The 17,930-nt window shown below is 41.0% G+C and overlaps 1 protein-coding gene across 2 annotated transcripts in view; it reads right to left on the bottom strand.

Moving 5' to 3' along the window:
• Window positions 1–17,930, bottom strand: part of AKAP6 (A-kinase anchoring protein 6) — a 542,654-nt gene that overhangs the window by 260,230 nt on the left and 264,494 nt on the right. For both annotated transcript variants that reach the window (XM_047736848.1, XM_047736849.1), the window contains 2 exons: window positions 16,715–16,966; window positions 5,667–7,433 (listed from right to left, as the gene is read on the bottom strand). In XM_047736848.1, coding sequence (XP_047592804.1) covers window positions 5,667–7,433; window positions 16,715–16,966 — 2,019 coding nt within the window. The remainder of the gene's footprint in view (window positions 1–5,666; window positions 7,434–16,714; window positions 16,967–17,930) is intronic.

Here is a 17,930-nt window from a genome sequence, read left to right as displayed (position 1 = left end):
ATCTCCATCACAACGACTCAATTCTGTCATTGCAGCCCAAAAGCAGCCACTGATGAAGAGTATAGCTGTGTTCCAAGAAAACGTTATTTTAAAAATTAGGTACTCGGCAAGCTATAGTTTGCCAATCCCTATTACTTATACCACATAAGTCCCACCCACTAAGTTAATCTTTCATCATTCTGTTTGATTTCATCTGCTCCAGACAGGCCTTCTCCTCCTTTCTTTTCATTTCTTTTACTCTATTTCTTGAATGTTCCACAACAAATGGATCTAGCTCAATGGTTTGACTAATTTTTTCACTTTTAATTTTAGGCCTTGAGAAGTCTGCACTGGAGGTGAACACTCAGACCTGAGATGTTCAGTTACTTCATCCACACAACAGGTTGTGGGAAAATCAACCATATTTGAGCAAAACCCCCTTAACTCCCACTGAGATATTGGGAAAGGGACGCCCCTTAGGAACTCATAGAGTTGACAGAGGAATTTTTATTTGAGGAGGAGAATAGGCTATGACTTATTTCTCAGGTTTAAAAATATTGCTTAATAAATACGTTTGCATTTGCTTGTATATGTGTAAAGAACTTTTTACAGGACATATAAACTAAAACAACAGAAATCACCTTCAATGTGGTGGAGGCCCAAGATGGGGAAAAAGGGAGAGAAAGAGTTTCCCTCTCCCTCTGCGCACCCCCAACTCATGCATGCTCTCTTTTTCTCTCCGAAATTAATAAATCTATATTTTAAAGATTTTATTTATTTATTTGATGGGAGACAGTGAGAGATTACAAGCAGGGCGAGCAGCATAGGCAGAAGGCGAAACAGGCTCCCCGCTAAGCAGAGAGCCTGATGTGGGACTTGATCCCAGGACCCTGGGATCATGACCAGAGCCGGAAGCAGAGGCTTAACTGACTGAGCCACCCAGGAGCCCTTGGATATTTTTAAACATATATGTTTTTAAGTCATGTGAATACACTATGTATTCAAAAAAATTAATTCTCCTACAGAATGAAAAAAATTAAAAATTAAAAAGAAATCTTTTCACATTCATAAAACCAGTCCATTATAAGAAAGACTCAAATGGGAGGGGAGAGGAATCATGGGAACCTAAAAAGTGTCTCAGACACTTGTTATTCAGGTGTTATCTTAGGGATTCTATCATAGCCCCATAAAGTCCCGAATGTGATAGTGGGCTTTTACATGCCTTCTACCCTGCATTCTGAGAAAAGACAGGAGAACTTGGTACATGAAGGGAGGAGAAAACACACCACTCTCCATTTGGTGGGGGTGGAATCAGAAGCAGGATGTATTCTTCAGTATTTTATAACTTTTTCATATTAGGGCAACATTCTTCCCGTGGAGTTCCACACCACTTCCCTTCTTGTCTCAGCGTGTGCCATATGTATACATTTTGCCCAGCCACCTCTGTCTCTTTTTCTTTTTTTTTCTTTTTTTTTTTTTTTAAGATTTTTATTTATTTATTTGACAGAGAGAAATCACAAGTAAGCAGAGAGGCAGGCAGAGAGAGAGGAAGAAGCAGGCTCCCTGCTGAGCAGAAAGCCCGATGTGGGGCTCAAACCCAGGACCTGGGATCATGACCTGAGCCGAAGGTAGCGGCTTAACCCACTGAGCCACCCAGGCGCCCTCTGTCTCTTTTTCTATTGAGTTTTTTCTTTCTGCCTTCAAATAAGTTTTAATGTTTTTCTAAGTGACACTTTTATTGGATTTTATTTTCAACTCTCACCCTTTGCCTCATACTGCTTTCTCAACCCAATTCCTTGAGCTATGTATGATTCTCTCACTTCTTAATAATCTATAATCCAGCTTCTCCCTCCACTCTTTCATTGAGTCCATTTTTCTCTAAGGCCCTCATTGACTATCTCAACCAAATCTAAGGTTGCTTCTTTTTCTTTGTTCTTATTCTTCTCCATTTCCTTTTTGCAGAGAACAAAGCTAACATCCATCTTAGGCCCCTTCTCCCCCATTTACTTAACACCCGAGAATCTTCTCTGTCAAGTGGACCTCTTCCTTACTCCTTCCTCATAACAGCTTGAATCTCAGTTCCCACCTGTCTTCTCTTCTCCATCTGTCCTCGCTTTCTCAGGGAATTCATCTGCTCTCAAGACTATCTAGTAGGAAGGGTAAAGCACATGGAGCGCATGACTTACTAACTATTCACCCTAGGAAAAGTGATTTCATCTCTCTGCATTCAGTTTCATCCATTTTAAAACAGGGATTCACTCCCTCATTTTATTGACAATCTTTACTGAGCACTTAGTATGTGCCAGGCACTGTTAGAGGTACATTAAAGTCATTAGCAAACTCAACCGATGAATATTCCTTCCCTCACAGAGCTCCCATACCAGCAGGGGGAAACAGTAAACATACTAGAACAATAAACATACCAAACAGAATTATATAAAATGACAGAATACAGTGAGAGTTGTAGAAAAAATTAAAAGGGTTCAGGCTATACCCTTTATTTTTTTTAAGATATATTTATTTTAGAGAGATGAGGGGAGGCGGAGGGGAAAGAGAGAGAACGCTGATCTTACAACCCTGAGATCATGACCTGAGCAGAAACCAAAGGGCAGACACCCAAAGGACTGAGCCACGCACGTACCTCATAGGTTACACCTTTAAAAAGGTTGTCAGAGTAGGCTTCCCTAAGAAGTTAATATTCCAGCAAGCTCAGAAGAGGTTAAAAAAATTAGAAATGAGAGCATCTGTAAGAGTGTAGGCAGAGGGAATTGACAAAGATCCTAAAGGCATGGGCCTGCCCGGCTTATTCTAGGAACAGCAGAGGCCAGTGGGAAGGCGGGGAAGTGAGCATGAGGAAGAGCAGGTAGAAATCAGGTCAGAGAGGAAGTCAAGGGAACAGTCTATGTAGGGCCTCTGAATGCAACAGGGGCTGTTGTAGGGTTTTGAGCAGAGGGGTGATATAAAAAAGGATCATTCTGGCTGCTGTGCTAGAAAGACTATAATAGGAATAGGATGGGAGCAGAGAGACCAGTTAGGAGGCTAGCACCAGAATGGGAACACTGGAAAGGGGAGAGAAGTGGTCCATTTTGGATAATAAAACCTACCTTGTAGGGCTGTTTGAGAATCCTATGAGAAAATTACTGCAGGTAAAGTGCCTAGTAGATGCCTGATGCAAAGAAGATGTTAAGTAACACCTTCTCTTATTATGTTATACTTGCAGGTAGAATAGGTTCTCTGGGTCACTGTAGGTAGATCAAAGCTAGAGTGTGATATCCAAGGTGAACTGACCTGGGGGTAGGCAGCTGCCCCACTGAAGTGATAATGGAAGGCTGGACTGACCAAGGGGCTTAATCTTCATTTAGCCTTTACTTCATATCCCAACTCCAGGATGGTATTTCCAATTGCCTATGAGACACTTCCTCTTAACAGTTTTATCATGTAATCAATATCAATGTACCGATTTTTTAAAGTTAACTGCCTCACCTCTACCTCAAGCCAGCTACCCATCCAAACACTTTCTGCTATAAAAAGATACACTAGTCCTCAGAGGCTGGACACTTGGCTTCATCCTTGCAGAATAATGGAAACAAAACATGCTACCACTGGAAGCTGTATTCTGGCCATGATCTGCTTTAAAGATCTCTATTTACAAAAGAAGAAACAAGGCCCAGAATGAAACATGACTAGCCATGGGTCTCTCCAGGCTTTAAGGATGGAGCAAGGATTAGACCCAGTTTTCTGGATCCTGCTTCCTTCAGCAGCCTTCCCCACCCATGCCTGTCGCACATCAGAGCAGTGCCCTAGACTGGCTGCCACAGGCCAGTTACCTCTGCCCTGGTCACCATCACAACTGCCATGACCTCCCTCCTGTTACTGTCAACTAAATCTTCCAGAAAGGCTACTGAAGGCTGTGACCTACACTGCTTTCAGTGTGCTGGCTTGGCTCTGAGTTCAAACCCTTACTCTGTAATTACTAGCTGGGGGGCCTAAAGCAAGTTTTCTAACCTTGTTTTGCCTTCACCTCTTCATCTGAAAAAGTCCTACCTTCCCACAGGACTTAAATAGAATAAGGCATGTGAAGCTCTTATCATGGAGCCCAGCACAAAATTAGAGCCCAAGAAGCATTAGTTATTGTGGATTTTATTCCTTCCCTCAGTCAATGGCAGAGAAGCTGCCAAGGGTGCTGAGGGAACACATTCTAACTGCCTCATACTGGCCTTCGGAGCCTTGGAGCAACCAGGTCTCTTCCATGTACAGGAACTTTTGCTGCTCTCCGTTCACAGACCTTCCAGTCAGACAGCTCTCTGAGCCCCCACCCCCCATAAGCATGCCCATTCCCAGATCCACCTGTGTTCTGGTTGTGCTCCTGCCTGAAATACCACTGACCTTCTCTCTGTCTTAATCCTGGCATTCCCTTCAAAACTCCACTGAAGGCTTGGCCCTTCACAAGAATTTCCCAGGCAAATCCTGGCTCCACTGACATTTTTTTTCCAATACCATAGTATTTACATTTAGTATATATTGATCACTTCCTTACTGAGACATGGGAGGATTTAGTTAATGGTTTGGGCTCTAGGGCGGGCTGTCTGGTCTCTCTCAGGCTCAGTCTCCTTATCCATACAATGGGGTTAATATTAGGGTTGTTGTGAGAATTGGATAAATTCTTAGTAAAAATAATCATTAATATATGTTACTATTACATATCACCATTAACTTTTCCTTAGTTTTAAACACCTTCATTTTCTTCATCCAGGTTAGCCTATCCATGTGTGCTATACTTAATCTAGTGTCTTAAAATCTCAGCTTAAATTATGGAGCTCACTCCGGAGCTGAGAAAATTCTCAGATGAGAATTTTCACATCTGTCCTCAAAGATTTCATCTAATAATCCATTCTAGAAGTAGAGATTTGGGGTGCCTGGGTGGCTCCATTATTTAAGAGAATGGACTCTTGATCTAGGCCTAGGTCATGATTGAGACCCGCAGTGGGCTCAGGGCTGAACATGGAGCCTGCTTAAGATTCTCTCTCTCCCTCTCCCTCTCTTCCCCTCCCATCTGTCCCCCATCCCATTTCCCCACTCTCATTCTTTCAAAAAAATAAATAAAAGTACAGATTTATCCCAAATATCAACTCCCCATCTCAGAGCCCATGGGCAGTACACAGTATAGGCAGCATGGGTTATTAGCCAGGGACCTCAAAAAGGAGAAAGACTAAAAGAAAATAAAGATCCCCCCAAATTAGAAACATCTGGTCCATTTCTACAGAGAGTTAACATTGGGAATGGTAAGCTATTCTGGGGTTAGAACAAACAAATAAAAAATCAGTGAGGATAACTGCAACATTCCATTCACATATTCCTGAGGTACTGGTGTGTGCATGGCTACTGTTCTACACTATTTTGCATTCCACTCAAAGGGACCCATCATTCGTCAGGAGCCAGGTGAGGTGTGAGCAACATCAACAGAGATTCCCGCACCAAACAGGGACACATCAAGCTAATGCCCAGACAAGATACATACTCTGCCATGATGCAGTGATCATTGTGCTTTATCTTTTCTTCTTTGAGGAATGAGGCTTATCAAACGTGGCAATGCTTTTTATAGTGAGGGTGGAGAGGGACTGACCTTTTCCCAGCATCACTTCCAAAGATCAGGTAAGAAATCTTGCAAGTTAAGAAGACTACCTTACCTCTATTTTTTCCCATATGGCTTCATAGTTGTCTTGGTGCTGAATATCTTGCATCAGTTTCTGAATTAAAGCAGACTTTGTGGCAGAATGGCTCTCATTTTTCTCAGAGGATGCAGCTCTCTCTGACTTCTCGTCAATGTATTTTTTCATACCAGAGAGAGGCATGCACAAGTCCTCGTCAGAAAGAATGTCACTCAGGGGCCCAGACTCCATGCTTTCCCCCAGGGAAGAGGCTATGTCACTGGACGAGCTTGGAGACACTCTGCCTAGCCTCGTGTGCTTCTTTTTGACATGGTACGTTGGATAGATCTCAGAATCCGAGTTCATTTCAGACAGTTCCCAGTCGTCAATATTTTGGATGGTTTCTCCTCTGGGTTTCTGAGGCAGAAGCTTCGTGAGGTTCTCCAACTTCAATGCTAGGACTTCAGTCTGCTTCAGGTGAGAGGGCAGCGCTAGGTACTCATCAGAACCATACCAGGCCTCCACCACCTGGCCATTCCTGGTGACGTGACTTGGGGAGGAGGAGTAACTTTTTTTGCTTTTGTTTTTTGAAAGAAGGGATACTGGAGAGGCGACGTCGTCTGAGCCAACAGAGGATTCGCTACTTTGAGTAAAAGGCGGAGGACTGGTTGTTTCTGACTGCACTGGCAGTTTGGCATTCCAACTCCTCTGGCGGCATGGCTCGAGGGAGGATGTCGAAACGGAATCTGTTTCTGGCCCCTCTACAGCCTTGGGGGTACCTGAAGGAATTCCATTCGTCACGGCTGAGCTCTTCGTGCTCTCAGCTCGGTTGCCTGAGCCCGCCCCCCGCTTCGGAGTTCGGCATGGGGGCACCTCTACTGGGGCCTTGTGTGGCTTTTTAAGTCGAAGTTTCTCTTTGTGGCAGTCACTAAGCCTTCCCAGGCTGGAGGATATTTCCTTGATGTGACTTTTGACAGTGTTTTCAAGATTCCCCTCCCCCACCTTGTGCAAACACTCATAGGACTGGCTGGCAGCAGAAGGGCTGCTGGGGTAGGAAGACTGTAACACCAGACAAAGCTTGGATCTGTCAGGAGGGTCCACCAGAGAGGGGGTGCTTCTGCTCATCTCGGGCTTGAGATCAGCCAGCTGCTTCTTTCCATCAGTGCCTTTCAGATTATTCTTAAAATTTTCCTCTTTAAGGAAAAGCCCTCTTTTTGGCAATGTGGGCTGCGTGGGAGAGTCCTCATTGTAATTAAAGCAATCTCGAATGGATCGCTTGGGAGTTGCATTTTCACAAGGCTGAAGCTGTTGGTTCCTTGTCTCAGGCTGGGAGGAGGAAATGGCTTCTGGCATCTCGGCCTCAGGAGGGGGCTGATCGGCATTTGTCAGAGCTTCCCCGGAAGATGACGTTCCGGGCACTAAGCCTGGTGGCTCCTCGACTGTCAAAGCACTGTCCTCCTCACATCCACCTTTGTCATCTGCTGAAAGAGACACTTGAGATGTCTCCTCGCCAACAGCTTTGCCACAGCTGTACGGGTTGGGGTCAGTGGCCACCGAGAGTAACCCAACACTTCGGATGAGCTCGGGAAACTCCTTTTCCATCTCACTGTAGCTCCAAGAGTCAAAGGGTTTGGTTTTGACCTGGCTAGAGGTCATGTCCCCTAGGCCACCGAGCAAATCCTCACTTGGACTGTAGTCAGACAGTTCGAAAGCAGTAATACCACAATCCAGAGATAAGTAATTTTGAGAGCATTTGATAGTTAACTGTCCTGAGTCATCCACTTCTGTTAGAGAATCAAGGCGGCCCTGAAACAGACAAGGGCAACAGTTTCAGCAAATGCAACATCAATTATACTCAACTGCTGTTCAGATGAAATCACAGCAGAGGCCACTGTAAAGGTCAAAAATGAAGCAGTCTCCATTGCTTCTGGTTTAACATACAGAAAAGCATACTGATCAATTATATTGCTTTACATAGTATCTTGTTCTTAAATATTTTGGGACTTTTCTTTACTTTGGAGAATAGAGGCTTGACAGAAACGGTCAAGGTTAAGCCAAAAATATCCACTCTTGACTTAACTTTCCATTTTAAAATAGCCTGTAGTTCATTTAATAAGCATTTCTTATGTGATGCCTTAAGTAATAAAATTCTGGGAACAAAGTAATATTAGAGTAAAATCTCTACAAACTGATCTGCTTTGCATATTGCTATCACTCCAGCACTTACCACAGTGGCTAGCTTATAGAAAATCCTCGATAAATACATTTAAATGGTATAATTAATTACACTAAGTCTGTCATGTTAACTTTTTATTCACAAATCACAGGAAGGTGAACTACTGAATTTGCATACACCACAGAAACATTTCAGGACCAGTTCCCATTTGTACCCACCCTTTTGAAGATAAATACAGGTAATCCTGGAGAAAAGTAATGAATACCAAAACTTACCATTTTAGTCCCTGTCCCCTCTCTCTGCACACATTTTTCTCCCCAACTCCCATTTGTGTGTGTTACATACTAACTGCCTCCCTCCCTTGTTATTTATAATTCAAGATAGGCCAGTTTGATTTGAAACCCCCCTGTGCTAAAGAATAGCTTTACAAGTAAGTATTTTTAATTTTTAATCTTTAATTATATAATGAAGGCTTCTGTCTCATCACTAATGCAGTTTCTTTTTTTTTTAAGATTTACTTATTTGAGAGGAGGGGGCAGAGGGAGAGAGAGAACCCTCAAGTCAACTCCTCACTGAGCAGGGAGCCCGATGTGGGGCTCCCTCCCAGGACTCTGAGATCATGACCTGAACCGAAATCAAGAGTTGGCTGCTTAACTGACTGAGCCTTCCAGGCACCCCTCATCACTAATGTGGTTTCTAATATCACATAACAGATGAGGAGATTTTTTACTGATGATTTGCTTAAGAAAGAAGGGCCTGGGAATCCTTTTATGCTTACCAGCTAAGAACTGCTTGATCTGATCTAGCCTCTTAGGAGATGAAGAAAGGAAACTGAGAAGTGAAGTGTTGTTATATCCTAGACCTCTCTTCTCCTCAAGGAGGAAGCAGATGAGCAAAGTGAAGCCAGAAGTCATGTGGCTGCTGAACCCTGTGTCTTTTCAGCCAGGTTATACCAAGGTCTGGTCACTCTGGGACTTCACACTGGGTTGTTGTTCATTTGTGCATTTTGCTTTTGGAACTATTCTCTCCCATCACACCTTTACCTTGCCTTTATCTCCTACTCCCCTCACTGGCATGCCACAATATCCAGATAAATAATAATAATAAGCCTCAATTTAAGTTTTCTAAACCTCAGTTTCCTCATGTATAAACGGGGATGGTTGATTACGACTACTGCTTTTTCATTTAATCCTCATAATAACTTTCTTTTGGGGTCTGTACAATTTTCCTGTTTTATATAAGAGGAGCCTAAGCTAAAAGAAGGTACATAACTAGCATATGGCCTCACATCTAAGGGCCAAACTGGGCCTTAAAATGAGGCTTTATGACCCATAGTCCACACTCTGACATCTGTATTTTAATTTTCTCTAATTGAATACTATTTTAAACAGATATACCCCCTCCTCCAGTTTGTTCTCTACATTGCCACATTGTAAAGAGTAACTATGGGACACAGTCGGTTAAGCATCCAACCCTTAGTTTTGGCTCAGGTCATGATCTCAGGGTGATGAGACTGAGCCCTGTGTCAGGTTCTATGCTCACGGGGAGTCTGCTTGGAATTCTCTCTCTCCTTCTCCCTTTGCCCCTTTACAGATTGCAAACATGATGCTTTAAGTCCTTTATTAGCTTCCTACTGCTGCGTTAAAAACCCAAACCCTTCCAAGAACAGACATAAAGAGGCCTGTCTCAAGCCATACTCCCCTCCCTGGCTGCACCCAACTACAGTGTTCTCCTTTCAGTTTTTAACTATAATGAATTCCTTCTCCCTCAGGGCTTTTGCACATGCTATTTTCCCTCTGTCAAGAAAGCTTACAACATCCCTTAACTTACAACATCCCTTAACTGGTTTTACTCTTATGCGCCCTCAGACTCAGATCAAGCTTCACATCTTCAAGACTCTAAACTCCCACCTAAGTCAGAATTTTTCCTCTTGTAAGCTCTCATAAAATTATGATGTTTTCCCTTTAAGCATTTAACCTCAATCTGTAAATAAATACTATTGTGATTATTTGATTAATTTGTTGCTCCCATTGGTTTGTAAGCACCACAGGAGTATAAATCACAAAGAAAATTGCTGACTCACTGAACACTTGCAACATTTAGCATGGGGATGTGCATAGAGTAAGCAATCACAGATGTATCTGTTGAATAAATGAATGAATGCATGAATGAGGACATTTTGGAATGTAACTCTATGACTTCGTATAATTTCTTGCCCTGATTATGTAGTTTTAGTTGACTCTAGTGATTAAAAGCCCAAGTTTCAGAGTCAAATTCTGGCTCTACCAGTAATTAGCCAAGTGACCATGAGCCAGCAGGCTGATGTCACTCAACCTCATTTCCTTCATTTGCAAAAAGCAAATGATAAGCCCTGTCAAGAGCTGTTGTGGGTCTTAAACGAGATAATATATGTAAGACATAAGTCTGGTACGTGAATATCTACTCATGGAATGTTCACTCTTATCACTTATTATATTATTACTTTTACTAATCAAGTTTATTGAGGGGGCAAGTTTCATCAAAATGAGAGGTATCCCTATGCTTAATTACACTGCACAAAAATGGGAAACCAGTATTAACTGCCAATCTCAATAAAAATTACCTAAATGTAATTGTGTGGCTTTTACGCTTCATACCCAGTACAAAACACTTTAAAGAACAAAGTCAGAAGCCAAAACCACTAAGGAATGAGCCAGCCAAACAAAAGTCACACTTTATGCAATTTTTAAGAGAGTAATATGGAAACCCTTATTGAAAAGCAGGTTGCATTTATTTAAATTTTTTAATTTGGTTGTCCAGTACTCAGAACTTATTCCCTCACACAGTTAGTATTATAAATGATGGCTTAATTCCCAAGCTATCCCATAAGTTGGTATTAAAAGTTGGTATCTAACTAGGGCATTAAGGAGGCACGTGCTGTGATGAGCACTGGCTGTCATACATAACTAATGAACCGTTGAACACTACATCAAAAACTAATGATGTGCTATATGTTAGCTAACTGAACATAATAATAAAAAACAAAAAACAAAACAATAAATAAATAAATTACTAACTAGTTGAAATTTGTATTATTTTCTATCATTTTTTATCATAAAAGTATAGCACTGCAGCTACTTAAGTAAGGTGAAAGAGGTTTTAAGTCAAACTGTTCTATGATGAGTAGAGAAAAAGAATTGAGAGTTCAGGTAAAAATTAGGCCTCTACAACTGTCAGTCACCTGTTTCTATAGCCCTGGGAAAGAATTTGGTGTCCACTGTGGTGGTCACCAGACCCCTAAGATCAGGAATACTGTTATACTTGAAAATAACTGGAACTCAATAAAAGATATTAGATGAACATATGGTGTGAGACTACATTTCAGATAACAGGGTATGTCTAGGTTTTCCTAAATCTTCCCCTGAAGATCCCTTCCCTGGTTAGTCCTTTGGTTGGAAAAGAAAATAACATACTCAAAGATACTGGTGCCCCAAAGGGAACCCTCTCCCATCCTGTTCCCAACAAGGCCAACTATTTCCATGCATGGCTGACTGTCACTCGTGGGGTAACTATTTTTAATAAGACTGCATTTTTAATGTGGAAAAAATCCCTCCCTGAAAAACAAAGAACAGCACATAGTGTATCCGTTTCATATCCTAAGGACCAAATGATAAGCATCCACCCAGGCATTATTTTTAACACAGGTTGTTATTAACAGCGTTCTTCAAAAGTACTTTTTCTAGATTTCAGCATGCAGAAGCAATTTTTAAAAAAGAAGGTTCTCTGAAGTGTCCCAGAGCAGATGAATAATGAGTTTCATTTCTTAAAATATTGCTTAGTAATACTAATATTTTTAGCCCCGTGGCTTTGGTCTGGACCACTGTCCCAGTCAGTTTTCTAAGGCATGTAAGTAATAGTCTCAGGTGGGCAGAGAGGTGGGGAAGAGTGCATGTTGTTTTTATAGTCCTTTTTTATTTCAGAAATATCACATTTAATTGTATAGTGCTATTAGCTGTGTCACGGCTGCCTAACAATGTCTCAACACAAATATACCTCAATTTAATATGCTAGGAAGCAGTTTCTCAGATGAAGCTTATGTTTTGTGGAGATGGCAATTAATTCACTTTATTGCAGGCTTCAATCTTCTCTGAGACATCAAGGAAACTCTCCCCCATGCCCCCAATTTGAAACAAAATTTTTGCTTTGTTCCTCACCGATAATTAACTTAACTGAAGCTCTAGTTCCAAATGTCTTCTTTAGATCTTTCTTTTTTTTTTTTTTTAAGATTTTATTTATTTATTTGTCAGAGAGAGAGAGAGAGAGCGAGCACAGGCAGGCAGAGTGGCAGGCAGAGGCAGAGGGAGAAGCAGGCTCCCCACAGAACAAGGAGCCCGATGTGGGACTCGATCCCAGGACGCTGGGATCATGACCCGAGCCGAAGGCAGCTGCTTAACCAACTGAGCCACCCAGGCGTCCCATAGATCTTTCTTTTTTTTAACACTACATTTTGCTACCAAAAAATATGAGATAATATTCATAATTTAGAGGCTTGAAGATCTCCCTATTAAAATGCCCCCAAAGTTCTATCAGTGTCCACTGTTACTTCAAGATCAGTTTTGTACACTGGCTTAGTATTCTTACTGAGAAGAGAGTTGGAAATAGAATTTTACTGTTTTAGTCATGCATACAGTAAAAAATTTTATATGCCCCTTACCCCTTCCTCCCCTAATCTCATTACATGGTGTTTGTTGCTCTTCAACTACTAACATATACTTTCACAGACCTCTTAACCAGAATGCCACAAGCCCCCTGAGTCTTTAGACCACATGAACTAGATTCTTGATCAGATTCCTTTTAGGCCTACCCTGCTGGGATTCTATGGTTCTGAATATGTTCGGGAGAGCAGCAATAGACTGAGAGAAGCAAATAATGAGAGGGAAATGGAAAGCAAAGCAAAGTTTACCTTCTGATAGGCAAGGGGGAAATACACAAAAATATTTTAATGTTTTATTTATACTGTAGTAATTATTTTTAAGAATCTCCATTTTCTACAGGCTAAAACTATAAGCCAAATGATTAATTTCCAAGATAAATTCTAGTCCACCAACCTAAAATTTTATCTCCCTCTTCTGTCCCTAAAGCAGTGATTATCTGCATTATTTAATTCAATTCAACTCATTAGATTTTTATTTACAGCGATACAAATAAGGTGCTATGGGAGATAGAGATGATGATTTTAATCTGGTACCAACACTCACACAGTTCTAATCTAGCATGTACTCTGTCATGACATAAATGGACCTATGACAAAGGCTCATAGATGACTACACAAAGTACTTCGGGTACGTGCTCTGAAAAGACAAATGCATTCCCACAGAAAGGATAAGGATCATGGGGGTAAAGTGCTTACTTACCACACCATCTGGTATGTGGTCAGCCTTAATCATTGTTTGCTCTTGTGTTCATATTATTAACAGTTATCACTACCTGTGTCATTTTACCTCTCTAAACCTCAGTCCTATTACCTGTAAGATGGACATAATAATATCATCTGTTAAATAAGAACAACAGCACCTTCCCTTCCTATCTCCTAGAACTGTTTTGAGGATCTAAAAAAATATGAAGGTGATTCCTAAGATGGATTAATCACCTTTGAATGCCTAGTGCCTTATATATAGTAGGAGATCGATAAATATTTAGGGGAGATAGAAAGGAAAGCAGGAAGGAAGGGAAGGGCAGAGGAAAGAAGGAGGAAAGAATTACTATTATCACAACAAAGCTCGATTAAGAGATGGTTTTGTTTGTTCTATTTAATTATTCATGGATTTATGTCCTTAGGTAGTCACAACCTCTCTCAGATTCAGTCTTAACATCCATGAAATAGAACTATTTTTAATATCTCTTACCCTCCTTACTAATTGAAACAATAAATATATTTATCAAAGTATCTGAAATATAAAAAATTTCAGTACAACACATTTTTCACACAAGGTTGAGCTTTGCCCATTTTTTTGTTTAGTTGGTTGGTCTTGTTTTAGCAAAACGTTTACTAATTTGCTTAAAAAATAAGTTCTATGTCATATTTAAATAAAAGAAACTTATGCATTTTGTTTTTGCGAAGACAGAAAGAGAAAGAACTTGCCATTTTCTCAACTTTCCTTATTCTTTAATGTGGTTCCAAAACTCAACTAACTTACAAAAAGAGAAAATGAATTCACTCTCACTGGAAGGACATCTACTATTTCAGTTTATCAGCCTGTTTTATGCCATTTCCCTCTTCATTCTATAAATCTATTGGACCTTAATTTGTTCTGATAAAGTTTAGAATTTTATCATAATTCCCTTCCTGTTTTCCACAATCCCAGTGTGCTTGCTGGCAGAAACAAACAAAACCAAGCAGTTTTTGAAATGGTCTCATGGAGTCACACTAGAGGCACAAACAAATAGGATCCAATTTCTATAGTTTTAGGAAGGTTGGTAATGGAAACAGTGCTCTAATTCATAGAAAAATATCCACAAAGTAGATGGCTAAGAACCTACTGTTCTTTTACCCCAAACACAACATATTCTTGCATATTTAGGACAGAACTAAAGAATTTCAAATATGAAAATGCACAAAATTGTTTCCAATCAAATCTGTAAATAACGGTTGAGCTCACACTGTGAGACCCATCATGGACACTAATATAAACTCAAAACATAAAGCAGTGGCCAGTGACAATTAGTTAGCCTCAGTGGCCTTTCACTGTACCTGGGCTGCTCTCTTGAATGACCCAAGTTCAAATCAGTACATGATGAATGTATTTCACAAAACAACAACGATGATAACAATAAGCCCTAACATACTGTTATAGCTCCTGCTCTACAACAAAGAGTTAGTGATCAGTAAATGTTTATTTAATGAATAAATATATAAAATGAACTGGTTTAATCCAATGATTTCTTATGCCCCCCTCTAGGAATAGAAAGTGGGCAGATCTGATGACTGATCAAAGCTGGATGTTGGACAGAGCCAGCAGGACACATAAGGAGGAACAATAACAACAACAAAAATTTGTATAGATTAGGGATGGCAGGTAGATATCTAAAGAAGGAGCTCTTCAGAATGTAGATCAATCTTTCCCAATTCTTGTCTCTAGCTCATTGGTGTACACCTCATGGATACCACATTTAGGGCAGAGTTAGACAGTCTGGGATTCTCTGTAGTCTCCCAGGACCACAAGAGGCCCAGTCAAGACCTCTCTAAGGATCCCATCTGGAAGGGATGGCATCTGGGCACTAACACACACACCTATGTATTCATTCGGTGATTTAAAAAAAGGACTCTACAAAGTTTATATCACCTCCCTCACTGCCACAATAACAGGAAAAGCTGAATGAAAACAAAGAACATAAAGCTAGAAGTTGAGCCCAGTAGATTTTGATTCTCATAGACTTCCAGGGCCTGTGGGGAATTTGTTACAGCAAGAGCATCATTATTATGAAAACAATAATCAACAAGTATAAATCATTTATGAGAATAGGCATAGATTTGTTTTGTGTTGCTGAAAATGTTGGAGCCACTGAAACATTAATTAATACTGAATTATGCAACACTCATTATAAGGTCTTTTAATCTTACTTATTTATGTAAGTGTCTTATAAACTTCAACAATATACATTTTCCACAATACCAAGGGTAGGGCACTAATGTGGATGTCAAGAGCCAAGGGACTACACACATACATACACACACACACACACACACACACACACAGCTCTTGCTTAGCACAATGATTTGCTCCTATATATGCCAATTTTATGTGGGATTAGGAGAGTTCATTTGGATTCAGATTCATTGTGTTCATTCTTTTTTAAGATTTTATTTATTTATCTATTTACTTATTTATTTATTTAAGAGAGGGAGAGAGAGAGTGCAAGTGGGGGTGGGAGGGAGGTGTAAAGCGAGAGGAAGAGGGAAAGCAGACTCCCTGCTGAGTGTGGAGCCTGACACGAGGCTCAGTCTCATGACCACAAGATCATGACCTGAGCTGAAATCAAGAGTCGGATGTTTAATTGACTGAGCCACCCAGGCACCCCCACAGTGTTCATTCTTAAGCCATGAATCAAAAATGACAACAACAAACTTTTAAAACTACTTTTAATATGAGTAGAAAAAATCCAAATACATTGGATGTGTAAAATTCTGAATCTCGTATGACTCATGGCATCCAGAATGATTTTTTCAAAGTATGAATTTAATCATATTAAATCCCCTAACAAACTCTCCTGTTGTCCCTAAAATAAAGTCCAATTCTTCTAATAGGACTTATATCTTAATAATCTGACCTCTGCTTACCTATTAGTTCAAATCCTGGTGCCTGGAACTTTTGGCTCCAGTGTTATCTATAGCTCTCTGAACCTGTAGAACCATTCCTTCTGTCTAGAACCTCTATTACCCAGTCTGATCCTGCTTCTCCTTCACATCCCAGGTTGGACTCACTTCTGGTAAAGCTTTCCTGTCTGAGTTAGGTGCCCCTTCTCTGTCCTCCAGTGACATCATCACAATCTGCCCTTAATGTCTGTGCTTTTTGTCTTTCTTGGGCACTAGGGTCCTTGAAGTCAAAGACCACATTTTGGTCACTCTGACATTCTTAGCACCTAATGCCTAGCCATAGTAAGTGCTCAATAAATATTTATCAAATAACTTTGGGGAACAAGAAGCCAGGTTAGCACAAACCACTATGGGCAAACTATCAGGCGTGAATTAACTCTGGTCTAAAGTTTTATTCACATTAAAAGTGCCCTAGCCTTCGGTCACTATTCCTAGATTCAGAGCCCAGTTCAGGACCTGATTATGTACCTACAAAGAATTCCTATCACCCACCTCTAAACTGAAAACACTCTCCAATGGTCACATCTGATAACACATTACTTGGCTTCAAACACCCACCTCATTTGTCTCTTCGGAGAAAGCCTGCAGAATGTCTGTCTGCCTGGTGTAGTTGCCATTGGCGTCCTGCAGACCCTGCAAAATCCGCTCCCGCAGAACCAGCACAGAGACTCGGAGCTGGTGCCAGAGGAGCTGCACGGCGTGGATGTCCACAATCACGTTGACAGAGTAGGACAGCAGCTTCAGGGAAAACTCTGTTTCCAGGAGCGCATGGATTTGTTCCACGTGATCTGAAATATCTTCACAAATGTCCTGCAGGAAAGAAACGCAGAATCTATGAAGACTGTTCAGCCCTATTCTAGGAACGGGGTGCGGCGGTGGGGAGTCACTCCTTCACTTGACACCAGTTAGGGCCCACAGGTCAGGCAGACCACATGCTGGATAACTTGCCTTTGTTTTAGATCAGATGCAGAGTGGCAGGCCGCATTCCTGGGCACTGGCCCTTCAGCACACATAGGTAAACCAATCTTTCTCTAGACCCCAAAAATGCTACTATTCTTTCAGATTTAATGATTTCACTTTGAAAGTTTAGCCAAGGTAAGAGGTCTCCTCACAAACCCACTCTATTCTCGTTATTTCTTATTTGCAAGGGAGCCAACAGCTGTTTTCTGGGCTAGTGGTGAGTCCCTCTGAGCACACAATATCTCAGGATAGAGACATCCTCCAGACCCCGAGCAGGAAGAAAGATGGGCTAGAACCTGAGCTTCATGGGAACCCCAACCATTCTCAGTGAGCCATGGGCTCTTTGGTGCAAGAGACAACCGTCACATTCCCACAATAACAGAGTTTAATATTTAAATTCATAAGGAATATTTAAATTTCAACCCATACTTTATAATCACAATCACTCTTTTATTGGAGTATAGTTGACATACACTGTTACATTGGTTTCAGGCACACGACATAGTGATTCAACTTCCTATATGTCATGCTGTGTTTACCGCAAGTGCAGGTACCATCTGTCACCATACAGCACTACTGCAATGTCACTGACTATGCTCCCTAAGCTATGCCTTTTATCCCTGTGATACTTATTCATTCCCTAACTGGAAGTCTGCATCTCCCACTCACCTTCCCCCCTTTGACCTTTCCTCCCTCCCCCCTTCCCTCTGGAAACCCTCAATTTGTTCTCTATATCTATAGGTCTGACAGAATTACTCTTGAGAGAGAAAGCGAGAAAAACCCCAAGGACAAAGAAAGATGAAAATACAGTTTT

The sequence above is a fragment of the Lutra lutra genome, chromosome 7 (genome assembly GCF_902655055.1).
Source record: "Lutra lutra chromosome 7, mLutLut1.2, whole genome shotgun sequence".
In the NCBI taxonomy this organism is placed as follows: Eukaryota; Metazoa; Chordata; class Mammalia; order Carnivora; family Mustelidae; genus Lutra; species Lutra lutra.
This window is presented reverse-complemented; position numbering and strand designations above follow the sequence as displayed.